This window comes from Thunnus thynnus, chromosome 15, assembly GCF_963924715.1.
Source record: "Thunnus thynnus chromosome 15, fThuThy2.1, whole genome shotgun sequence".
NCBI lineage: Eukaryota > Metazoa > Chordata > Actinopteri > Scombriformes > Scombridae > Thunnus > Thunnus thynnus.
The window spans coordinates 5136929-5163828 of record NC_089531.1 but is presented as its reverse complement, the minus strand read 5'-3'; the positions used below and the strand labels follow the sequence as shown (position 1 = coordinate 5163828).

At 39.5% G+C, this 26900-nt stretch overlaps 1 protein-coding gene across 1 annotated transcript in view; it reads right to left on the bottom strand.

Moving 5' to 3' along the window:
• The window catches only part of grin2da (glutamate receptor, ionotropic, N-methyl D-aspartate 2D, a), a 171537-nt gene extending 146428 nt beyond the window's left edge, over window positions 1-25109 (bottom strand). Inside the window, exons 1-5 of the mRNA XM_067611993.1 lie at window positions 24875-25109; window positions 22671-22744; window positions 21443-21580; window positions 15133-15399; window positions 5766-5953 (exon numbers count right to left, since the gene is read on the bottom strand). Of these exons, the coding sequence (XP_067468094.1) occupies window positions 5766-5953; window positions 15133-15399; window positions 21443-21523 (536 nt within the window). The 5' untranslated portion in view covers window positions 21524-21580; window positions 22671-22744; window positions 24875-25109. The remainder of the gene's footprint in view (window positions 1-5765; window positions 5954-15132; window positions 15400-21442; window positions 21581-22670; window positions 22745-24874) is intronic.
• Window positions 25110-26900: the final 1791 nt, after the last annotated feature.

Here is a 26900-nt window from a genome sequence, read left to right as displayed (position 1 = left end):
CAAGGAAGATTGATCCGGTTCGGAAAAAAATCCATCTACCCTGTCCTAACTTGCCCCCAAAATGGATGAAATTGAAATAATGCTTGTGCAGTCAAAAGTATATATAATGGCAATTTCTGAATCATGGTTAACTGTCACATTCTGAATGGACTTTTGTGTGAGTTTTTGGACTCTTTTGTGTTCTTGTGTTCTTTGGGGTTTTCTGTGTTGAACTTCTGTTGAGTCCCTCTGGTCATATGTCTTGCTTGTTGTGTTGTGTACTTAGGTTTGTGTTCGTGGGTATTCTCGGATGGGTTTGTGTAGGTTGCGTTGAGAGTTTGTATTTTCTGGGTTTTGGTTTTCTGTTGCTCTGTGTTTCCCCTGTGTGCTCATGTACTCCTCCACACCTGCCCTGCATTTGGAGTCATTAGCCCTGCCCTGCTCCCTGTGTTTCCCCAGCCAATCAATTCCCCCTCTCCTGAGTTCTCCACCCAACTCCCCACCTGCACCTCATCTCCTCGTTAGTTCAGTTACTTTTTAAGTTGTGGTTTTCTGTTCATTGTTTGTCGAGTTGTCTGTGTTTGTTCTGTGTTTATGCCCTGTGTTTGTCTGGTGGTTATGGTCATTGTTCTTGGTTCCTGTGTCTCCTGTGTCTTTTGAATTTTTTCATTAAATTTCTGCATCTAATTTGCCTGCCTGCCGTCTCTTGTGTTTGGGTCCACCTGCTCAACTCACCCACATGACATTAACTCCTACTATTCTTGATCCTTTTCTCTCACCAGAAAATTATCTATATCATGGTCACCACACTAATAAAACTGGCAGTGGAGTTGCCTTTTATGCGAGTCTGAAATATGTGCCTTCAACAACATAAATGGAAACTGAGACCTTGCAACTGATTGTAAATTTCACCTGTGAACATGCGATTACAATTATTGTCACCTATAAGCACCTAAGTATCAGTGCAAGTGTCTATTTTGTCACTGATGTCATAAAATCAGTAAAAATGAAGGAACTTGTTATCTTGGGTGATATCAATCTGGACCGGAATGAGAGCTCATCAAAATCATTGAAAGCTACTGCGATAAAGCTTGGTCTCTATCAATTAATCAAGGAGCCGACTACAATTGGGAACACTCGCAGTTTAGTCCTTGACCTTTTTATATTTACAAATCAACCCTCTAAATATGCATTGTCTGGAGTAATTCATACAATGATCAGAAGCGAATGCACTATTGAACTATGCAAGGCTAAGGTGGTCTATTTCCAAAAGCAAATTATCCAAACTGCTTCTAAACCTAAAATATCATGGCAGACACTTAAAGTCATCACTGGTGAAAATGAGAAGAAAAAGAATGACAATATTCAAATTTCTCTTCAAGGTGCTTTTATCATTGAAGCCCAAAAGGTTGCAAGCTCTTTTTTTAATGATTATTTTGTTACATCTGTTAAAGAACTAGCATCTAACTTTGATACTCCCTTCTATCCCCCACATGTTTCTTCTTCTACATCCCGCCAGTTCTCTTTCTCTGAGATTACACAGAATTAGCTGTCTGATGTTTTGAACTATTTGAAAAATTCTCGTACCTGTGATATTTATGGTTTAAATATGCATTTTTAAGGACTCATGCTGACAGCTTTATGTCTCTCCTCCACCACCATCTGATCAATCTGTGTATCAGGCTTTTCAATCTTTCCCTCTGGCTGGAAAACTGTTCAAATCACTCCCATTTTTAAATCTGAGGACCCAACTCTTGTTTCGAACTACAAACCAATATCCATTCTCCCAGTAACATCAAAATTATTGGAAAAAATTATCTCTAACCATTCTAAAAGCAATAACCTCCTCAGTGACTTTCAGGATGGTTTCCTCCTACCCGATCAACCATGTCTGCATTATTATTATTTACTGACCAAATACATCACTCAACAAGGTCATGTCACTGATATTTATAAAGCCTTTGATACAGTGGATCATCAGATTCTGCTGAACAAATTCAGTTCATTTCAACTTTCCTCTTCTGTGGTAATGATGTTCTCCTCATATCTATCTAACAGGTCCCAAGTGGTTAAAACTGGCCATGTAACACCTCCCCCTATAACTTGTAATATGGGAGTTCCACAAGGCATCAATTTGGGTCCTTTACTCTTTCCTCTGTATAATGACCTTGCCAATTTGTGTAAATATTCTAATTGTCTACTATATGCCAATGACACTGTATTTTTTCCTTCGGATTCAAACCCTGATCTCATAAACTCAAAACTCTCTTCTGATCTTCATTATTTACATGACTGGTTGAAATCTAATCATCTAGTTATCAGTGTCAAGAAAACAGAATGTATCTATTTCTATTCCTCTAAGAAATCTATGTCTGACCCCATTCATTTTGCAAATCAAACACTAACCTCAGAAACACATCTACATCTAATCATTCTTTCAACAAAATCTTACTGTCTCCCAATTTAATCCCTCACCACAGAGGAAACCATTGACCCAATAGCAATAGAGTTTATAAGATCCCTGGCAACCTTCCCCCTTGGACTCAACACTGCACTGCACTTTCACACTCTAATGCCTTGACTTTTCAGAACTACACAGATAATCTAGCCATTAAATTTTACTTTCAGATCCAAAATAATAATTCCCCTCCAACACTTACTGGTCTACTTCCAAGACACAACACAAGACAGGAACACATCACTAGATCAATTTCACATGCACTTATTCCAGTACCGGCCTACAAAAACAACTATGATCAGAGATCATTTATCATTTTTTACACACATACACTAAAATCTGGACTGAGATCCCATATTACATAACAGCAATAACCTCTATTACACACTTCACAGGCATATAAGCACTATCTGATTGAAGGACACACCCGCAATCACTGATCCAACTCACATATCATCTTACTCCACTGAAGTCCTCTTCTCTGTAGTGTCTGTGTAGCTGTTTGTTTTGTTGTTGTTTTTGTTTGTGTGACATTTCTTTTATATGCTGCAGATCAGGAACCTGCTGTAAATCAGTTTTAACTGAGTCAGGCCAGTTTAAATGTAACATAATGAATGTAATGAACAGAAAATGGTACACTGTTGTTGCTGTAGTTCTGTAGTGTAAACTCAAGTCTTTGAAGTTATCACCGCTATTTAGTTTCTGGCGATAAATCTGTAAATGTCTGACTTTACATCTTGATGACGCTTGAATGCACTGTTAGTTCTGGTTTATGTGATGCTAAATGATGCTAAATATTTTAATCTAATCAGCCTGATTATCAGGTCTTCAGAAGGACCCATCTGCATGGTTCACATCCTTCTAAGTATCCAGCGTCAGTCATGGGACACAGCATCTGTGTTTCAGAATGAACCGTGAAGCTCTGCCTGGTAGTGACAAGTGTGCTGCTCACTTGGGCTTTTCTTTCTAGCATGGACACTAATTTTACAAGCATAGAAATCATGATGCATTTGAAATGCTGCCTGGCAAGCTGGACCGATTCCTGCATCTCAAGTGGATTCAAAATGGTCAGTTTACAGTGAATGTTTGATGATGCTGCAATATTCATGGTGCATCTAGTCAAGTTTAGGAATAACATCTGATTTGTATTATCAATGGATGTTTTTGTCAAGCAACATTTATTATAATATACATATGAAGTGGGATCCAAAAGTCTTCAAGTAGTCCCTCATAAATGTTCAATGGGGTTCAGGTCAGGTGACTGTGGAGGAAAGTCCATGACAGTCAGCACTCCTTGGTCAATTCAGTGTAGGTGTCCAACTCCAAAGTAGGCAATATTCCCACCACCATGTTTCACTGTCAGTTTTGATATACTGATGTATCATTTTCTCCTGTTCATGTCCTTACATACACCCTTCTGTTACTGCCATGCATCTCAAACTTGGACTCATCAGTTAATAGGACTTTTTTTCCAGTCATCCACTGTGAAATGCTGGCATGTCTTATCCCATCCCAAGTGTTTGGCCTTGTTTCCCCTCCTGAGAAATGGTTTAGAAACTGCTACTCGTCCTCTGAGACCATTACAAGACAGCCTTCTTTTGACAGTACTTTTACAGATTGGAGTCTTGTGTTCTTTATGTAGTAAATTCTGTGTCTGTGATGAAGTTGCTTTTCTATCTCTCAGGGAACTAAGCTTGATGTATTGATCTTCTGATGGTGTGGTCACTTTTAGTCTGACTGATCATGCTTTGGATACAACTGATCCAGTTTCTGTAGTGTTTTAGACTTCCATGCACTGCCCCCTTAAAATCCTTTAGTCTTGTCATGATTTGACGCTGAGGAAGCCCCGCTTTGCTTAGAATGACAATTTGACTTTCACTTAGTTCTTATGCCGTGTTTCCCACTACCACAATGCTACTGAATAAGCAATGATCTGCTGGAAACTTGAGACACAGCCATATTTATAACAGGTGAACACATGCTTCGATAGAGGGGATACAACTCAAGGAAATCTGACCTTTTTTACAAAGGAGTAAAGTCAGTCAATGCCACAAATTTGATTGCTGACATAGAAATAGTGAAGAATCTTAAATATTTCTTCATTTATGTCATAACTTGCATTTTTAAATGTATTTGAATCCTCAAACTTTCTGGTTATTTCCAAGTTTACATGAAAATATTAGAGATTTTCAATATGAGTGTGTGTGTGTATATATATAAATGTTCATCTTTTCCCATTACTGTATTATTATTTCACTGCTTTATATCTTCATGAAGTGTAAAAATTCTTTCTAACCTGTCTCCCTCTATGCCTCCCTTTATGACTGAGGTGGGTTTAATAATTCAAATCAATAAGGGATTGTATCTTTCATCTGGATTTACTTGGTCAGTCTATTTAGATTAGATTAGATAAAACTTTAATGATCCCTGCGGTGAAATCAGGTCACCCCCACAGCAGAGAATACATCACGGACAGAGCAAGTGGTTGTAAAATTTCACTGTGTAGCTCTGTGCGTTGCTGCAGGGAAAAATATGGATCTGCACAAAGTGTATTTTCTCTGGGATGAAGGAGAGAATGTTTATTTTTTCTCACTAATCCTCATGTATTTTTAAAATCAAAAGGGTTGGGTTTTTCACAAGTGTCTACAGTAAGCCTGGCTGTGCAAAACTCAATAGACGTAAATTCCTAATTCAACTGGAGAAATAGAGGAAATTACAAAATTACATAACTTTTCAGTATCGTAGTCGCTCAACACACTGTACACTTTACACTGCACCAGAAAATGATAAAATTTCTTGAAAATAAAGAAACCATAGTCGGTCTTATTATAAGGTATTTTGCAGTCTTTTTAGTGCCAAAGTCCCTCTTTTTGTTCCTACACTTCCAGCTCAACAAGGAAACACTGTCCAAGGAAACAAAGAGGGAATTCGATGCTAAAAAGACTGTAAATGTATCAGATATCCACTTGATATGACTAACTCAGACTGCTGAAGACTCATCAAAGCTTCAGATCAACTTTTAAATGACTGTGTGGACACACTGTAGATTTTGGCCTCCATCACTTCCATTGAAAGCACATTTGAAGGATCTTTTAATATCCAGTATGAACAGGGGGAATGATCAGTGAAGAAAACCTCTTTCACTGTTCATTTGGGCACCTACTTTGGTTTAAGACAGACTTTAAAAACTGTGAACCTATCCTTTAAGTAAATTAAGTAAAGCAGTAGGCAGTGAGCACAATAAAACCAACTGTCACTGCATAGAGAACATGTATGTAACACATCTTAATACCTTGCAGGTCTCACTTTTTTTCTGCTCTGCTCTTACCTGCGTGGCTCGTCCCTCCAGCCCTGTGGCCGGATAGCGAACAAGGCCTTGGGCAGCCCCTCCAGGCCCAAACCAGACAGGGCTGGTCCCACGGCGAACCACATGTGACTGGGCCCAGCCTGACCTGCCGCCCAGGCTGCTTTGAAAACCACCTCAGCCTCCTCCAGGGAGCAGTAGAGCAGACGGACCTGGAGAAAGACGGGAGGGAGTAATTAAGGGAGGTAATTAGCGGAGGGAGGAAAGGAAGAAGAAGGGGTGAATGGAAAGGGAAAGATGGGACAGTAAGGAGGAAAAGAGAGGAGTAGATGGATCAAGATAAGGAGGAGAGGGTTTAAAAAATTGGGAAAGAAAGAGAGGAAAGAAGGAGGGAGAAAGGAAAACACACCAGAAAGAAAGGGACAGGGAAACAGAGATATTTGAGAGGGATTATAGAAGTAATTAGAAAAGAAGAAGGTTAGGAAGGAGGGATCCAAAGGAAGAAAGCAGAGGAGGAGAAGAGGAAGGATGACAGAGTAGATCAGAGGGAGAGGAAGGGGATGAACGGAGGGAAGATACAGAGAGACATTTGGGAGACGAAAGGAAAGGAGAGGAGAGAAGGAGGAAGAGTGCAATAAGAGGAAAAAGCACAAGCATAAGGAAGGAGGAAAAGGAGGAATAATGAACCAGGAGGAGAGGATGAAAAAAGCGACAGAGGGAGGATCAAAAAAGAGAAAAGTACAGAGAGAGAAAAGGTGTATGGGTGAATGTGAGGAAAGAAGAAAAACAAGCAAAAAGTACATTTCCATCCCATTTCTCATCCTCCATGTTTCTTGTTCCTTGCCCCATAATGCCCTTTCATGTTTCCTTTACAATTATGGATTATATTCATTTATACATCAATACACTCGGTGCACTTATACATTAGTGCTTCTCTTTTTTAATTTATTTGTAACACATGGGCTATGCTTGAAAAATGGTGCCTCTTGGTCTGCTTTCATTTCCCCTTCATACATTATTAAAGAGGAGGAATTAAGTGTGTGTGTGTGTGTGTGTGTGTGTGTGTGTGTGTGTGTGTGTGTGGATTAAACAGACAAAGTGAGAGAACTGTGAAAACTGTGTGAAACTAGAAGAGGGTGAGAAAGAGGCTGTGTAATGTGTGTGCAGTTGATGCTGATGGTACTTTAGATGATTACTTAGAGGAAGCACTTGAGGAAAATTTACGCCATACTTTCTGTAGGACAATTCACGAGGTTATAAAACCGCAATTAGTCGAGATCAAAACGTGACATGCTTTTACTAACACACACACACACACACACACACTGAAACCAGCAGCAGGCACGTTTTGTGTGGATGCTGTCACATGCTGCACATTCACTGCCTGTTACTCGCGTCAGAGAGGATGGCGAGATGACGCCGATCCCTCCCACTCAGCTGACAGCGGACGGGAACGGGGTCAGCATGAGGTCCACGCTAGCGCTCAATCCCTGTCAATCACATCCTCTGAGCAGTCATGGTATAGACGTCTTTACATATGGTGTTGGCATCGCTTGATCAAAAGTTTGTCACTCTACTGTGTATGCCTGAAATAAAGAGGATCCAGTCTGTCAAAGTGTTTTCCTCCTCTCATCCTGAGTTCCCTGTTTTCTGCAATCCCCCAGAAAGAGAAGTAATTTGTTATAATTTCCTGCCATCAATCACTTTGTTCGCACACACGTCTCATTTTTCAAATGTTGGACATTTCATTTTGGAAGAAAACATTTCATCTAGATCCCCATGGGTCTTCATATTTTATCGTGACAGAAGTTAGCAGCATCAGTATTCAGGTTGAAATGAAGGAAAAGTCTCTCCCCAAAAAGTGTGAATGTCCAAGTGAAATACAGAAAACATGTTTTTTTAAAAAAAGAATTAAATTTAATTTTGTCCCAATAATCATTTTTGTTTGTTGTCAACAGGAAGTAATTTAATTTCACTGTGGAGCATTTCAGTTAATAGTCTTGACAGCCAGCGTTCAGGCATCTTGGATGAATGTTTTAATCTGCAGTCTAAATCAGAGGCAACATTTTCAACATGAATTTTATATAACATCAGTGGTCTGACTGCAAAACACACACAGCATAACTAAAAGTCAACATGTTGTCCATAATGAAACATAACAAATCTTTATATATTGAACAGCTCACCGAAAGCTGCAATTATCAATATATTCATACCATCAATTGATTAAATAAGGTTGCTCATGGTGACAAACCCACACAGAATTATCACTAACTGTACGCTACCTGCACAGCACCAAACAGACAAAGTTAGCAACTAGCAGGTGAATATAGTGAAGCTTTTACTGTAGCTGCTAAAGAGAGTTGGTGGATAGTCGATCTGAGCTGAAAGAAGAGTGAATATTGGACTTACATTAACAAAGTTTCTAGAAATATGCCACCAAATTAATGCTAATGTTGCTTCGTGTCTGCTTCATGTGTTTACATAAATGCTGCTGCCCACGTTAGGCAGCATTTGACAGCATGCTGGCTTGATTTATTGGGATAAACGCCACAGTTTGACTGTAACCAATATCTTGAACTTTGGCACAAAAAAGTGTGACTGCCAGACGGAGGCACTGATCCAATTGTCAGCTGGTCAAGCAGCCTGTGGTATGAGCGCACAGGTTTAGTGCTAGACTGTGCAAGACTAAATGAAAATGTCTCTGTCTATTGCTCTTTGAATTCTGATTTCTTTTAAAGAACTTTCCTTTTCTTTGCAAACCTTGAGAATGATTTCTAACTATAGTCGGGTGTTGAACCTCAATGCTGAAATGTGTTGAGTTCTGAAAATCGTCAAGAACAGAAACTTGGCACCAAATATTTGGTTACATTTGTAATATTATTTACTTATTCGTTGATTTAATAATTCCTGAGACTGTAAAACCCCCCAAAATATATCACACAGATAAATGTGCAGTTCAGTCTGAGTCTTGAAAAGCACTGGTTTAAGATCCTCCTCTGACTGTGAAACTGGACCAAACCACCATAGAAGATGATAACATTGTTTTTTTTTTATATTTAATACTAAAGTCTGAATGAAAAGTGAAAAAAAATAGCACCACACAAGTGCTATCTGATGCTGCACCGCTTGATTTATCATGAATTTGTTCTCCTGTAATGATAAACGTGAGTGATTCAGACGTGTAGAGGGAAAACAACATGCCTGCTATCTTGCTTACCAGTTACAACACCGAGATGTGCATGATCAGCTGATGCCTGCGGTATGCTAATTGGTGAAGGCAAGCTTTGAAGTAAAATAAATGGCCCATGCAGCACCGCAGCCTCCCCGGTGCCTCCGAGATTATGCATAAAGACACGTAAGATTAATAATTTTGCATTAGCTGCGACAGAAAGTTGTCGGGTCACCGAGGCATATTTATGCTTCGCGAGGGGCAGGGGAATACTTTGGGGGTACCGGAGGCTAATTTTAATTTCAGGTGTAAATGAAATACAGATTGTTTGCATCCAGATTCCGTCTGCTTACGAGACATGTTAATGTACGACGAGAGAGGGAGGGAAGAGAGGCAGAAGAAAGAGGGGATGATTAGAGAAGGAGAGATGAGAGACAGGGAGAGCAGTGCAGAAAACTCTCAGCGGTAAAGAGTTCTCTCTCTGAATTATATTCATATCGCAGCACAGACAAGGCTGAACCGAATTTAATCAATGATTCCAACATCACAAGTGGGTATGTGGGGGTGTGAGGAAAAAGAGAGAGAGAGAGGAGGGGATTTTAGTATACACTCACAGTGCAGGGCTTGTCCAATTCACAAATACCATTCAGTACTAAACCTGCACTGTAATGCTACTGTAGACACATTATGAGGCAGTACCCTTTGGTTTTCCATCAAAGGACTGAGCTTCATGGGAGGATTATGCAGAAGTTGGCATGCAACCCTACTGCTTTTCAAAACAGGCCAAAGACGGCGTGTGAGCAACACTGCACAATAATGAAAAAACAGACAGTATCATATTACAGTGGAGGACAATTCGCTGTAGAGATTTAGCGGCAGACTTGCATTCCTGAGACCCCAAGGAACCAACACAACCCAACGCTAGTTAGATCTAGATTTTCGGTCTTACCTTGTCTACTGGTATAAAGCAAATCTAGGGATTAGACAGGCTCAGCAGGACCCTAAAACTTCACGCTACCAGAACATGGTGTATATTTCCTGTCTTAATTATCTCTGCATTTTCCTTGTGTCTTACTTCTTTTATTTTCAAGGACATGTGCCCATATACTGCTGCTGAAAATACCAAATTTAGATGGATGACACTGACCTTGGAACTCAGGAATACAATAACCAAGTGGCAGTGAAAAACACCTTCTTGGAGACTGTCCAAACACTTGCCCTGCGCATCACTCCCCTTTGTTTTACTATTGTTCGTGTGGAAGTGGACATTTTAAGGGGGTCATTTAATAATAGTTTAGCAGCCTCTGCAGTTGTTTCGACATCAGCTGACAAATGAATTTTAGAACCAGTGTGTTAAGGTAGTTTGAAGTGCCACCTTACATTTCCAGTACATGTTGGACCTTTTGAAAACCACCAATGTGTTTTGAAACGCATAATCTGAAACATGCAGCAGGTTCAAACTTCAGAACAACCCATAAAGGGGACGTATCTTGCACCTTTACTGGCCTATTCTACTGAAATATTTTTGCATGATTTACAGTTAAAAACTCCTTTTTATGCAGCCCCTCAGTTCAGCCTCTCAAACAGGCTGTTTTAGGTTCTGCCTCGTCAAAGGGGACCTATTATGTTTTTCCTTATTTTCAGATCTATATATAACGTTACAGTGTTGACTGTTCATATTAAAAATGGCTAACATGTCAAATAATGTGGTAAACATATGTAGAAGTAATTCCTGTGAGCAGAAAGCACAGGTTTCAGACTGCTCCAAACATTCGCTTTCCAACGTTTTTTTTCTACTTTCAGCCTGAGCCAATGTCGTGACGGATTATGGCATTTTTCCATTGCTTTGGGGGTAATCACACTGAGCCATGACTCCATTACACCGCATGGCAAAGTAATATAAGTAGTTTACCTTTTGCTGGTCGTCATCAAACATCATCATCACTGTGGCTGTTTCTGCTTGTACTATTCCTACCTGCATTATTCTAACTGATACACTGAACAAAGAGCTCCACATATGTCAATATATTGTTGTTTCAACTGTTTTTTTGCACCACTAACGAAGCTCTGCTAACTCCGTGAGGAGTTCTTCACAATAAAAAGTCTCCCGTTATTTAGTCATTTAAAAGCTTTTAACTTAAAGCAGTAAAGCAGGAAATGGTGGGTTTACATCGATGGTAACTTAACATGATACAATACAACACAGTCCGATACGGCTGCCTTCCAGAAAGCTGGCCAGTCACAACAGAGCGAGCTCAGTGGGAGGGGGCCTTAAAGAGACCGAAGCTAAAACTGCCTGTAAGGAGATATACTATAATGAGGGGCTGCATAAAGGGCCAGTATAAGATAAATAAGGAGTTTTTTGTACTGTGAATCATGCAGAGCTAGTGGAGTCAAAAAATATAGAGCTGGAAATTAGCATAATAGTTCCCCTTTAAGGTCATCCTCCTGATGAGCCCACTCTGTTCTGATTGGAACAACTTGTGGAACAACCTTAACAGCAACCTTAGCAACAAAGACTGCAGAACGGACACCTGTTTGTGGGCATATGTGAACAATCTGACATCCATTTGATGGGGATGTTGACGTAACTTTGCAAATTAAGCTTTCAGAGCAGGCTGAAGCCCTGGCTTTTGACTTCCAGGCAGCATTTTTTTTTTTTTTTTTACATATGTTCACCTCATGTTATGGAAACATTATCCATCCATCCATCTATCCATCATTAGTGTATTTACTTTCAAAATCTTTAACAAGCAACAAGCTGCTTGAAACTTCATTGGTTTCTATGATTGAATACAGATTTTTAAAGTGCCATTACCCATCTCCTACAGTACCCTCTCAATAACCTTTACAATATCTTCTCAAAAAGATGTGTACATCTAAATTGTAAAACCCAGCAGAGGGTTCATTCACTCCCTCAGTATTCAACATTTCATATCACTTTCATTCCATTACATCATGTTCACTCCGGCCCTTTACTTTTGGTCCATTCTCCGCCTCTTTCTTTCTTTCTTTCTTTCTTTCTTTCTTTATCCCTTTCATGGACTTCATTTTGACAAAGGTCATTTACGCTGACAACAGTAAAAGGATGAGAGCAAGGAATGAATACAAATAAAAAGGGTATGGCGTGAAAGGGAGAGATGGTGAAACATAGAGATGGAGGATATATTATGCTCATACAAAGACAGCGGTTGGGGAGGAAAAACAGAAAAGATCCTGTGGCACCCAGAAATTCCTTCCTCCCTATCAGATGTGTTAGACCACGGCTAAGGTCACCTCTGCAAAGGGCCATTACCTTACTCTTGGGTGTTGTTTGTCTGTAGCTGTTTAACGACAGTGATTCAAAAAGATTGGTTTTATCAGGCTAAATATTAGAAAAAGTTTCTTGGTACTGGCTCACTGTTGAGTCTGATCTTCAAAGAATGGCTCATTTTTTTGCTCCACCAAAATTTTTCATGTATAAATATCTGCCTTTTTTTTTTTACAAAGCTACAATAAAACATTTTATTCCTGCTGAACAAGACCCTGAAGTTTTCATATTTTCCCAAAAATAGGTTTTAGTGAATGGCATATCTCTCTAAAAGCTGTAAAAAGTGACAAGTACGAAAAGAAGGAAAAAAAAAAAAAGAAAATGTCTGACTGTCAAAAAAGAAGCACTCAGAGACTCCTGGAAATTAACTGGTAATTCCTGGTGGTTAACCTGCAAGACTGAAACCAATTTTTCCCTTTTTCCTTTCTTTTAGTTGTCTAAACTTCACCAGACTGTAATCACTGGGTTTGCAGATCAGAAAACACTCATACATAATTTTGGGGCACTCATAGGGGTTTAGGAAAGCACTGATGAAAGGTCTATTTTATCATTCAGGTGTTAGGACGAGTTGGTTGAAAAAAATTGATTTAAAAACCACAAACACTGATCGCTACAAACAGCTCGGCTGACCATCATTAATCTTCTTTCCATCATTGTTTGTAGTTGCCTACTGGTCATTTCATAATGTCATGCTGTGAGATTCATTTATAGTCTAATGACAAAATACAAAATACAAAAATGTTCGAACACAAATGTTTGTTATATCAACAGAAATTAAAGCTGTAGATTTGAGATACTTCTTTGTTTGGAACTCTGCACTGACAAATCCCAAATCATAGACACCACAAATTAATCATGAAGAGGATAAAGAAAAAAGGCCCACAGGTTAGTGAGTCGGACTTGTAACTGTGAGGACATCTGATTAAATCTGTTCTCTGATGAATGATGACACTACCAAAGTGCCCCAGAGCAAAGCACTGAACACTCAGCTGTTGGAGAAGAGCCGCTCAATTCAGATCAGCAACAATTAGATTCATAGTTCATACTACAAAGCTCCCAGGTGTGTGCAACACTGAGGCTTAGAGCCCAAAATATCATAAGAGACACTTAACACCCCGACAATGGACTGTTTAGACTGCTGAGGTCAGGCAGACGTCCGTGCAGTCACATGGCCAAAACCGAAAGACTGAAGAGGAGTTTCTATCCTCAGGCCATCTGGATCCTCAACAAACAAGCTTCATTTTAACAAAAACTGCCACACACACAGACACTCTTGCAATACTGAACACACTGTTTGTTACTACCACTGTCACTTTTACTTTTATTTGCACACCAGGTCACTTTAATTGTAAATACTGTGAGATTCTGGAAACTGGTAAGATTTGTATGTGTATATATAGTTTTTTACCTAACTTTAAGATTAGTGTATATATATTTATATAGTTTTATCCTAGTATTTTTTTTTATTTTACCTTATTCTATTTATCTTATTTTATATATTTACTTTTTTTTGTTGATCCCTTGGATATTCTTACACAGTAACTGAGCATCCCTTTCATTTCACGGCATGTTTTACTTTGTATCTCTGTGCATGTGACAAATAAAGCTCCTTCAATCCTTGAAGTAGTCTCTTAGGATGTCAGTGTAAATGAATAGCTTGTCCTCAGTCAACCTCCCCTTAAGTAAGGCTTTTGCTGTAAGCAGCGGGCTGTTTTTAAAAGGTAAGCTGCTATAGCTTCGTTCAATGGCTCGCCTCTGGTTAAAAACACCTGAGTAACTTCTAATTTCATAACTTTGGGTATAGAGTCAGTGAGAGCACTCCATATATATTGATCTGGATAAGATGATTAACCTTTTTTAGAGTTTTTAGAGGCCAGTTGAAATTAAATTGCATGTTGGTTTTTTTTCTGCTACAGCGTACAGAGGAAAGATCAGCACCCAAAAGGCTAAAAAGTTTGTATTTTATACATAAGGTGAGTCATAATTGTGTCCCTTGTGTGTGCATCAGATTGTCATTGTTTCTTTCATATAGCCAATCAAGTCCTTTCATCTTAAACTGTATTTAGATAAAGCGGTAAAGTTCACTGTTCTATCATAAGCTATTGACAAGACAACCTAACACCTAAAGAGCCTTGAACAGCAACCAAATGCGTCCTTCTCCTCGGTCAAGTTTGTTTACATTGTGTCTGCTGTCAGTCATATATACATTGACCCACCCAATCAGAGACTTGAAGGCTAAAGAAGCATTTCTGACATATCTCCAAAGATTCTTTAAATAAAAATGATGAATGAAATGAAATTATTTTTGACTGCAAAAAGTGATGACTTCTGTGATTTCAGTTGGACTTTAAGTAATGTTTTGAGTGCAATTGTTTTCATTCATATTTATTTTTCTGTTTATTTGTCCATTCATTCAAAAAGTGTATGTTTCCACCATTTTTATTTGCATTGATCATAAAATGTTACCAATCAGAGTCTGTCAGTGATTCTGTGAGTACATAAAATCTTCATGACTAAAATATTAAGAACCTTGCACTTTTAGGCTGTGCAAAATCTTCTCTATGGGCACGGCCAACAGTAGGCAAGTTGTGGCCTTTAAGTTGAAGCTAGCTGCTGCAGAATAAGGAGGTTATAGTAATAATGGAGGAAGGGATCTTTTTTTTTTTTTTATCTGCAGATTGACTGCTTTCACCATCTGACTCTTCAAGGCCTGTAGAGCCTTTACAGATGTTAGTCACCTCAGCCTCAGACTACAGGAGAAGCAGCTTCAAGGTAGACGGTGAGAAGTGTTGCAGAATTGAATTTTGTAGCACTGCCAAAAATTCGATAGAAGACTTGATAGAATAGAAATTATTTTCACACTTAAGAGATGAATCAAATCAACATTCATGTTTCTGTCCATGCCTCACCTGTGCTTCGTTGTCTTTGAGCACCCTTTTGGTTCGCGCCCCACCAGGGTCGTCCGTCACGTTTAGAGTCACCACGCTCTTCTTCTCCCAGCCGATGAAGGAACCATCTGTCATACCCTCCACCATGGCCAGGAAGTCCTCATAGCCATGGTGACGGGTTGTCACCACAGAGAAGGCGGTCCAGTCGTACTCTTCGAGCACCTCAAAGATGACTTCCAGCTGGAGGGAAGTGGAGCAGGTGAACTGGAGGTAGATGGAGCCGCTCTCCTGAAAGCAAGGAGGGAGAGAGAACATGAAGCCACAAGTGCATTTGGGCATTGAGGTGGATAGATATTGCCCTTGAATTCATGTTTATAAAGTATGGATGAAGATAAACCACAAGAAAATTGGACAACTTATCATTGTTATCAACTCTGAACAGTCATGTTTGTTGCCTCGTTGAACCTCGTTGGAAGCGAGGTCACTGCATTTTGAGATTTCAGCATTTGCATTGATAAAGCCAATAGCAACAGCTATGAAAATAAAAGTTGTAGTAAGTAGTTTTCCTTTAAAGGTAAGTAAAAAAGTCTCATATCATGATGGAACGCAAACTCCAGTATCCAGTATGAAAGTCAGGCACATACCAGTCATTTCTTTTGAGCCCTTAAACAGGGGGAATGGTGAGAGGAGACTTTGACTCGATCTATACTGAGGATTAAATTCAACAACTACAACTCCTCACAACTAAATTATCTCTGAAATAACTGTCAGACCTTACAGGATAACATGAGCTCATCTGGAGATAACATAGATTTAATCAATAATGATAGTAAACAGTTGAACTCTACAATGAGACCAAGAGAGAAGTTACTGATAACTGGCTAAAATACTAATTGGCTAGCCAGAAACCTGCACTAAACACACATATATTTTCCTCATATTTTTAAAAAATAAAACAGTAAAAATAACTAACAAACAGGGGATACAGGTCTCACTTTCACTATTCAGTAAGGATTGAGGATTGTACACGTGCCATTCTGTACACGTAAAAGCACCATAATAAGAACTATTACAAAAGTTCTTGTCACTTTCCCTCCGACAACACCCTTACTTTCTCTCCCACTACTTAGACAATTTCCTCCACTGGCCATAACTCACAGACTGCTGAGCTGTCATGAAACTAATATTGTAATTCAGGGACGCTGTGATGGCGAACACATACATTTTGAAAGAATATGCGTATCCATACAGTAGTCATCTAAGTTCTGTCTGTTCTCATACTTCAGCTCTTTTCCTTTTTGCCTCGTGGCTGACTGACTTCATCTGACTTCAGTTTTAGTGAGAGGGGAACACAGAGGAATAACAGTCTTTTCTGTCAAAAAAGTCCTTGACTTGTGAATAAGGCTTTCAGTGTCGATGAATGAAACAATGATAGCCTTCCTCCCTGCTGCTCCAGTCACATTTAATCTGAAGAGATGAGCTGCTCACTGACAGAAAGAGGAAGTCATTTCTTTTGGCTTTCCATCTATTGTGTTTTTTTTTTTTTAAACTAGAACAAAAGAACAGAATGGAAAGAAAAGTCCATGCGCTGTAGACTAGGGGGTTGTAATATACGTACCATTACACCGCTACTATAGACGCATGCAAGTTGTAGTCTGAAGTAGACAAGCCGCCATAAACCAGCATATATCTCTCTAATGTATGCAAGCAATTTCACTTTAAGCACTTTTGCCAAGAAAACTTTCCAGGAGATCTTTTAGAACTGACTATACAGTAAAAATATAGTCATCAAATGCCATTAAAATAGGTATATATAATATACAAACTGACTTTTAAATAAGAGGTAGTCCAGTTTTAACAGACAGTTAGTCTTTTCTGGGCTGTGCTGTTGTCAGATGCTCCAATAATAAACTTATTTTGGAATAAACATGAAGTGAAAGCCAAAAGCAGCTGCTCAATGGAAATTTTACTTTGATAAATCTCCATTAAATCCTGTTTTTTCACTCACATTCTGAACTGCTTGCCAACATGGGGCCAATGGTGAGCCACCACCCCACTGATCTTTAGCCAGCTTGGTACTATGTTTCCTGGCTCAAATTCCACTTTTTTTTACAGTATTATTGTGCATTTCCAATTTTTTGTTATTAAATGATGCACTTCTGATTACAATGCAAGAAATCATGGAGGTTAATGATTTTAAATCATGAGCTAGCAACATATTCCTGCTGTGTTTAATTAGCTACTCCACAACAACACTTTCTCATCCAGACGGTGGAGGTCAGACAAAAGCTTGTGTCATAACCAATGTCAGACTAGTGCTTTGAGACTGAATAACTTCCACGTTCACACAGATTATCTTCATCTTCTGGAAGGAGAGACTGTCGACTGCATTTAACACGTCTGCTTTCACTGTCGGTGTGAATGTGTTCATCTCTATTCTCTCACCACAGTAACGGTGGTGGTGCTTGAGAGCGCGACACATAAATCATCCGTCAAATTTGTCTATTTGTTGTTGTTATTTGTTTTAATGAATACGAGCTGAAACCCTGAAATAAAATGAAGGACCTTTCATGCGTATGTCTATGAACTTTCTGACATGGCCCAAAGATTTCAGCAGTGTTGTTAGCAATTAATTATTTAGTGCTTTCTCACCATTAAACAAAGAGGCAGTGAAACATGTTTTTAAATTAGTCATCAGGAATCTCAGTCTGTGTGTACCTTTAGCGGATCAAAGAGGAAATCACACTGCCTTCCCATGTCGACGGGGCTCACCTGAGGTTATGCCGCACTGAAGTAGGTCAAGTATCAAACCAGCAGTCTCATTTATGATGTAAGCTTGTCTACTTTCCTTAAACCCAACTGAGAGTGGCGCGCGCACAGGGAACATGCTGGGAGTGAGTGGTGGTGTAGCAGGAAACATAAAAATGAATTTCCGTGTCCCCTTGGAGGCTAGAGCTAAAATAAAATACTCTACTTGCACTGTTGTCATGTGAGCACTCACCAGAAACAATGACTGACTGACACTGCGTCCCCAAGTCACAGTTTTAGAGGCACTGTTGACACAAGGTTGATTGATTCTTGGCGTGTATTAGGAACATGCATGACTCAGCATCCCAAAGGTAATTGAGAGCTGATTAGAGTTTAATTATACAAACATTTATCAAAGGGTAGAGCTGCTGTGGGGACAAAAATACCCAATTGTGTTTTATATCCTCTGTTGGTAGGGTTAAAGAGCCATAACCTTTAATGTTTGTCTCAATCACAGTGTAAAGGCGAGAGGTAAAAGAAGAGTCAACTGAATCCTGGCACTCTGCTACTAACTCATAAATGAACTCATACATGCTAAATTCTCTATGCTATAGCCTTTCTGTCTGCAATTTCCAACTAGAAAGATGAGAACTCCTGCAACACTTGTAGTATGAAGAACAACTTTATTAGTTGACCGACGTGTTTCGGCTTGTGGTCTTCATCAGGGTCATCATAAAACACATTACAAACACTGTTTAAATAAAGTAAGTTGGGCATGAAAAAAATATATATAAATATATATAAAAGACAACCAATCATATACAAATATACATATCAGCCAATGGGACATCTATAAAGATGGGTTGGATATATGGTCATGTGGTTTCAGGCCAATCGTTGTCCAAGAAGGGACATGGGTGACACCATATTTGGTCCCTTAACTAGAAAGGTGCAACTAGGGAGTGGTACTTGGGTTCATCCAAAAATGTGCCTATTAGATATGGCATACAGGCTTTATAAAGTGCTGTGTATAGAGGGAGCAGAAAGATGCATAGTACAACAATATAAATAACCCAAGTACCACCCCCAACTAATAAAGTTGTTCTTCATACTACAAGCGTTGCAGGATTTCTCATCTTTCTAGACTTATCTCCCTTCTCCGTGCACCTTGGAAGTAGGTGAAGTTGTGCCAGAGACCCTCACTCTGCAATTTCAAACTAGCCTGAAGCTTTTTCCAAAAGCCAATCAAGTAGCCTTCCAAGAAAATAACAGCCATGTTTATGACTGAATGAAAAATAAAGTATTTATACACTATAACTAAAGCTCCTTTTGTGCTGGTCAAACTGGCAGTTAGCTGACTGGTGCTCAACCAATGAGATACTATTTCTCTCTTCTGGAGATTAAAAGAGAGCCACAGTCCTAACATCATGTCCATGTTAGCCTCGGTTACAAAAGGATTTTATAACTTTCATCAGTCTTTTTGTAAAAATGTATTGTGTTTCCAGGGTTTACTATACATATATTATAAGACAAATTCTTGTTGCACTACAGCACTTGCTGTTAGAAATGGAAACCTTTGTAATTTTAACTACAAAATAACTTGCTGAGAATACAAAAAACTACAGCTCCCACGAACATTTATCAGCACAGCAGCTTATGTCTTCGTATCTCAGTTCTGTCCATTTAAATAATCCTCCACCCTCTTTCTTCTGAAGTAATTTTTCCAACTTTTTAGCTGTAATCTTTGCTGTATAACAACATCAACACTGTTCTGTCCTCTCTGTCCTGCTGTTATTACATGTCTGAAGTCATTGCAGCCCCTAAACTCACCCATGACCTAACCTCTTCTGTTGGCGTGTAACCAATGATTGTCAAGGGCTTATGGGAAGTATGGGATATACTGTTGGAGTGTTTAGTTGTAAGTGATATTATAAATGTCAATGTGATTTTTTAAATGAGGTCTGGAATAGGATCTGAAAGTTTTGGTTTCACTTTGGCACTCAATAGCGTCATCTTAACTTAGTTTTATCACCATCTTTGATTGAGAAACTAGAACTTTAAGGGTAAAACTCAGTGAATCTGCAGTGTGTGTCAGAATATTAAAAGGTAAATACCATATCAGGCTAAGTAAAATTCTGGGATTTATATTAACATCTGGTGGCAGAAGCTCATAGAGTTTTACAAATGTAATGAAAGAGGCTTACTAAGTCGAATATCTTCAAATGTAGTTTCTACACCTTCCTCCCACCATAAACACAGCTGCTTTTTGATAGGCAGGGATTAAAGCAAGACAAGATTTGTGAGCTTGAAAAGTTGTCCAGGAGGAAATGTGTACAATGTATTGAATTATGTATTATATGAATTTAAAACTGCTCTATGCCTAAAATCAGGCATGTTGCCTGAGAACTTTAACCCTTGTGATTAGGACCTGTTCAGCACTGTGCAGCATCAACTGCCATTGTAGCTGATGTTACAACCATGTAAAAATCATAATAACAGCATCCCACTGTAAAGACAATCCACATTATTAAATATCACACCTGTTATGCAAAACAGCTTTGTTAGTTTGATCAAGTTATCACATCTGCCAACCAAAAAAAAAAAACCTTTTGTCACACACGGATTATCCAGTTGGAGAGCTGACACCCATTAATTAGTCTGTAACAATGGCCATGCAAGCATCATTTACAACAAGGTGAGACAGCAGTGATTAACAAAATGGAATTTGGACACTGGAGCTCTGGTTTTGTGCTGTCCAAAAAATTAAAATGATCAGAACATAAACATTCATATTACTAAAAATGTACTAAAATGTGTATATATGTGTGTGTATGTATATATATACTATATGTTGTACACTAGACTACTGCAATATTGAACTGTATGGTGTGCACTCAATAATATCCAATTACTAGCACATTTTCAGTACTCAGTAAATAGGAGCAATTCTGATTCTGATGAGCTTAGGAGCACTGACAGAACTAGAGCAATTCTGACAAAAATTTAATTTCCCCCTTCTTCATTACTGCTCTGAGATGAGGTCAGAACAGCATGTTTTCTGAAAATAGAGAGCATTTGGAAAATAAATGTCTCCTACAAGGGAATGTTGTCCGAGGGGAAATAAAAACTCTTTACTCGGCTCCTATTATGAGAACCAAGAGGTTCAGCCCTCTGTTATAGATGTTGTTTGGTACATCAAGATTATTCACAAGCCTAGAGATTTAACATCCACAGGTGAAAATGTAATTTTTTTGTGGAGAGTGATGTATGAGAAAAAACTTTGTGTCAAATCCATGCTTGCTAAATTGAGATGCAACAAATTGAAGCAAAAGAGTTTGGGATTAACTTTGACTTTTAATTCTACAGAATATATTTTTCTAATCTCTAATTAAAATTACATAACAAGAGCAATGGCAACACCCCAAAATAATACCTCTAAAAGGTCTGTTCAGGTCAACAGGTAATTCTTTAATCATTTCACTCGTGTATCTGCGTTTCATCTTCTAAGCCACAGACAGTCTTTGATTTAGTACAAATGAAATTAGCTGGGTTGATGATGCAATGCTAGGTAATTCATTTTTACCTGTGGCTCTCGTCCCAGGCTAGCCCCTCCCCCTACAGCAACCACAGGAACCCCCGTCTGGGCGGAGACAAACTCCAGCATGGGGGCGAGAGGGGCGCGGTTTGGCGGCGGCGGTCTCTCCTCCTCAAACACCAAACCCTGAAGTAAAACAAAGGTTGCACAATGAAATAAAGCACATCAGATAAAAACGCATTACATCACCTTCATTGAGACACAATTTCATAAGCTTCATATCAAGCTTTTACTCATCAAAGCTGTAATTTCTCTCATTCTTATGCACCAATGCCTGAGAATGAATTAAAAGTTGATTAAAATATATTAGAACAATGTGTATGTTTACACACTGTTCAAATTATTAAAGATAAGCGCTCATACCCTACAACAAGTTTTTCTTATCCTACTGACAAATTTCTTGCTACCTTAAGAATCTTTCCAAAGAGTTTAATGAAGAAATGAAAAACATGTTGAAGGCTTTTAAAATTGGGATTGCATTGCTGCTCTGCTTGGCAATCAATGCACATAGAGATAAAATCAGAGTTAAGTCCCTGCAGTGGACTGGCATCCTGTCAGGAGAAGAGTATGTGTTGTACCTGTACAGCTTAAGCTGCTTCACACCACAGAAACAACAGATAAGCTCCTGGCTTATGGGCCACCTCAGTTTCTACAGGGCTTACTAATAGGTGTGGCTGTTGCATACATGCTGAACTACTGCTGCAAGAAAGCCATGTTTTACAAATGTTATGGCAATCAGGTTTTTTGGGTTGTTTTTTTGTGATTACCCTTCAAGAAATAACTGTCAGCAGTGTTAATGAATTAGAGATAAATGCATGAAGTTCTGGCAATAGCCATTACTTTACGTAATGATACAAGGAGGAGTGATAGTGATTTGAGGCTGGCTTGATGACTTAACGCTTGTTTTCTTGTAGCGATTCAGGGGAGCAAATTGAAGTAAAGTGTAGCTGACAGCCCAATTCTCACAGGGAAGCATTTGATATGCAAATAGGCTACAGAGAGGACCTGGAAATGTAGCAAGTAGACTTAATAACTCAATGTAAGGCGTTTATAACAAGGCCTTTCCACTGCTCAGGCATCAGAAATCAATATAGAGATAGACAGCTAGACATTGACCGCATAAATGAATAGATACATAAATACTGTACAGTATATTTGTCATAGTATGAATGAATGAATGCATGAATGATGATTAAATCATGCAGTATTTTATTACCTCCGTCAGTATAATCGCAAGCAGCTTTCAGAGTTTCACCTTGCAGACTCAGACTCCCATCCACAAGTATCATACTATGAATGAATGAATGAATGAATGAAAAGATGAACAAACCACACAATGAACATGAATATGAACGATCTAATCGTTTGCATTTTCTCTGAAACAAGTGAATAAACAAAGGTACAAACAAAAGGACGTGTCAGCAACATGTTAAAGGGGGCCTATTATGCTCATTTCCAGCTCTATACTTTTATTCTGGGACTCCAGTAGAGTAGCTTTGCATGATTCACAGTTCAAAAAATGTATCTTATACTGGCCCTTTATGCAGCCCCTCAGTTCAGCCTCTGTCTCTAACAGGCACTCTTAGTCCTGTCTCTTTAAGGCCCCCCTCCTGATGAGCCCACTCTGTTCTGATTGGCCAGCTTTCCGAAAGCCTGCCAGTCGTGTTAAGTTACCTCCGATGAAAACCCAACATTTCCTGCTTCACTGCTTCAAATTAAAATATTTTAAATGACTCAATAATGGGAGACTTTTATTGTGAGGAATTTACAGGAAATGAAACATGTTCCTCACCGAATTAGTGGAGCCTCATTGTTCACGGACCAGTTAGAAATAATACAAGGAGAATAGTATAAGCAGAAACAACCGCAGTGGTGGTAATGTTTGATGAAGAGCTGCAGACAACCAGCACAACTCCAACAGGTAAACAGCTTATTTTACTTTGCCCTGCTGTGTAATGGAAAAACACTCACTGCGTGCCAGCTCGACTCCAGTTATGGCTTGGCGCGACTACCCCCAAAACAATGGAAAAATGCCATAATGTTAGTGGAGCGGAGCAGTGAACATGCACACTGTGTGTGGAGCCGATGACCATATAAAGAAATCCATCATGAGCCAATATCGGCTTGGGCTGAAAGTACAGTGCTTCGGCCAGTGCTTTTTATTCAAAGGGATAATGTCTACATTTGTTTCCCTCATTATTTGACACTTAGGCCATGTTTAAAATGAACATCCAACATTGTAACATTATATATATGACTGAAAATAGGGAAAAGCATAATAGGTCCCCTTTAAAGGTCTGACAGAGTAAATCTGCATGGCTCCCAGCTTCCATAACATCTCAGAACATTTCTTTTTGGTTACTGAAATGTTAGCTGAACCTTACTAGTAATAGCAAGTCTTCAATTATATTCATGGAACATTTTGTAAAGGTATTCAAGGTTTGGAAAAAAAAAAATAGTTAAGTTCACAGAACATTCTGGTTATATTATGTTGTTGAGAACCCATTACTCAGAACTTTATGAGATGTCAAGTGATCTATAGTATTTAAAAGTTTTTGAAAGGAAAATATGGAATAGTTACTCAAAAATGGGTTGCCAGCATATGACTTGCATCAAAACATCTGTGCAAATTTTCTGAAAGCCTGCACACCGGAGGCATCAAGATGTGTGTCATCATGGACTGACATGTCACTGTCAGGATACACCATTGTACTCTTTCATAGTTTCGTCAGAACTTTTTATGCAGATTGAAATTATTTGAAAATGTTACAGGAACATCAATTAAACTGGTTTAATTAAAGAAATGTTGAAGAGTAATGTAAAAAGCCTTCTATCTATGCCAACTGAATAGCTAGAGTGATATGAAGAAGTGAAGCCAAAGAGTTTGCAATTAATGTTGGGTTGTTTTTAACTATCAGATCATTTATCTTAAGTTTTAATTCTGGCCTTAAAGCTGCATTTATTGATATTTTTATATTAAGAGTAAGTCAAATGACCACAAGTAATGTTAATGTGAAAGGGGTTGCTCGTAGGGTTGATTAACTTAAGTAGGTAAAGTAGGCTTTACCTGTTATATGTACCCTTTAATTTAATTCTACTGACTATCTATTTCTAACCTCTAAACTCTATATAAAATAATGTAACAAAAACAATGGCAACACCCTGAAATCACACCCCTCCAGTGTATGTAGAGGTCAAGAGGTGATGCTATGTGCTGCAGCCTGGTGTTTCTTGCACTTAAGGAAACACTAAAATTTTTCTATCCAAGACAACTTTGTATGCAGACTGAAATGTTTTGGAAATGTTATGTTGTACAGGAACATATGTGAAACATTCTCTAAACTTTGTGCAATAGTTAAGGAAATGTTCAGAGAAATTAATGACAGATTGTTTTATGTTTTGTGTATACAGTATGTGTACCTGCAGTGGTGTGGTGGCCAGCAGCTCACACAGCTGCAGCAGCAGGCTGCCTGGGCTGCTCTCATTCACAGCCAGGTAGATGACGTTGGCCTGACCCGAAGGCGTCATCACCGTCTCCCCCACGAGCGCTGCCAACGACAGGGATGCCGAGGAGGAGGAGGAAAGCGAGGCCATCGCAGCCGCTCCTGCCAACGAAGCTGTATCCGTTACTCCCCTTCCTCCTCCTCCTCCACCTCCTCCCCCTCCTCCTCCTCCTCCTCCTCCACCTCCACCTGGACCGTTTCCCACACCGGGCCCCAGCCCCGGCCCTGACTCACCGACCCCCGCGCCTCCCACCACCGCCGTCTCCGGGAGCAGGGAGGAGCCCGAGTGGACCACGGCTATGTTGACGCCACCCGAGTCCCTCTCTCTCTCCCGGGGCCGGAGCAGCAGGGGGGGCGAGGGGCGCACGGGCCCCGTGCAGGCCAGGACAGCCAATAGCAGTGAGAGGGCGGGCCTTGGGGCCACCATGGGGTAAAGGGAGGGCCAGTGGCAGCTGTCAGATGGGGTTTGGCAGGTGAGGCCGGGTGAGGTTTATGGATTTGGGGGTAGTGGGTGACGTCTGTGGGGGGAGGAGAAGAGAGAGGGGTTGGGGGGGTGGGAAGGGTTGGCGGCTCACAGTGCTTCACCTGATGAGGAGAGGAGACCCTGGAAAGAAGACAGAAAATGAGATGATAATTTAAAAACTGTCATCACTCTGCTGTCATAAGCCTTCAACTACAAGTCGAATTTCAGTCACTTTTCTCTGATATATACATGCGAGGGTTGTTATCTCAAGTGGGACAGGTGATTTATGTGGTCGTTGCGAAGCACTTATTTGCCAGTAAACAATGTAAATAAATGACACACATTGCACCTACTCATCCTTGTACTTATTGCTCCTGCTCAGACATCCTGGAAGTCTGTAAACACGATGGTGCCCATTCTGTTTACATTCCTAATAATTAAATTCTGCTGACATTTAGGATTAAACAGGACAACAATAAAAGTTGAAAGACAAGGATTTGTCAGAGTGCACTTCAAAAACTCTACAGTGATTACCGTTTATCACCAAAGATGTTGCCTAAATCAAAAAGAGGATCTTGAGAATTGGTAGTTTAAATACATTGGTGATATTGTAAATATAAGATGGGTGACAGTTTTCAGCAAGCAACATGGCAGCTTTTATTCCAGCTCTAAAAACCTGCAACCTATAATTGAACTTTACTGAACTGTGTCCCATCTCCATATGGCATATTGCTCCAGAGGGACATAAAAATGTGTGTTAAAGTTGGTAAAACATTTTGCTTTGCATTGTAAAAGTTTAACTGGCAGTCACACTCCAAAGTTGCAGTGTAATTGACTTTGTCTGCACGAGTCGTTTATCATTTACTATTAGTACAAAGCAGTGAAGTACATTACTTTCAGAGGTTTGAGCAGAATTGATCACCAATCATAGCGTAATGCATTCCAGTTAAACTTCTGTCAGACTTCTTCCCAACTTACTGTGGTATCATGTTGACACCAGGAAGGAGATTGTGGCGCCACGCTCTCCACTGAAAGCAAGATCTCAGGTCATAATAGGAAATGACTGGCCTTCCCCTGATCTAACGTCCAATCCGCAACTGATGTCCATCACCTGCCTGTCTCACAGAACAGATACACTTCCATTTTTGAGACATGCATCATCCCAGATGTCTTGTGTCTTTGCTGCCCTCGGTGAAGCGTAATCCACAGACACCTGCTTAAATAACACAAATCTGTGGCCTTGAGCTTGCAGGTTTCACTGTAGGTTGTAACAGCGGCTAAAAATAAAATAAATTACGCAGCTTGTTCAAAAAGCAATGCTTATTTCTTCCTGTGGAGCCTACATGAAAACTAATTAAGGCAGTTTGTCCTCAGACAGCTGGTTCTGAGGACAGAGACAACCAAACAGAAGTCAGAGTTGGTGCTGATTGAAAGAACAAAACCTTCGATAGTGATTATTACATCTCGCTTTTGATATGGA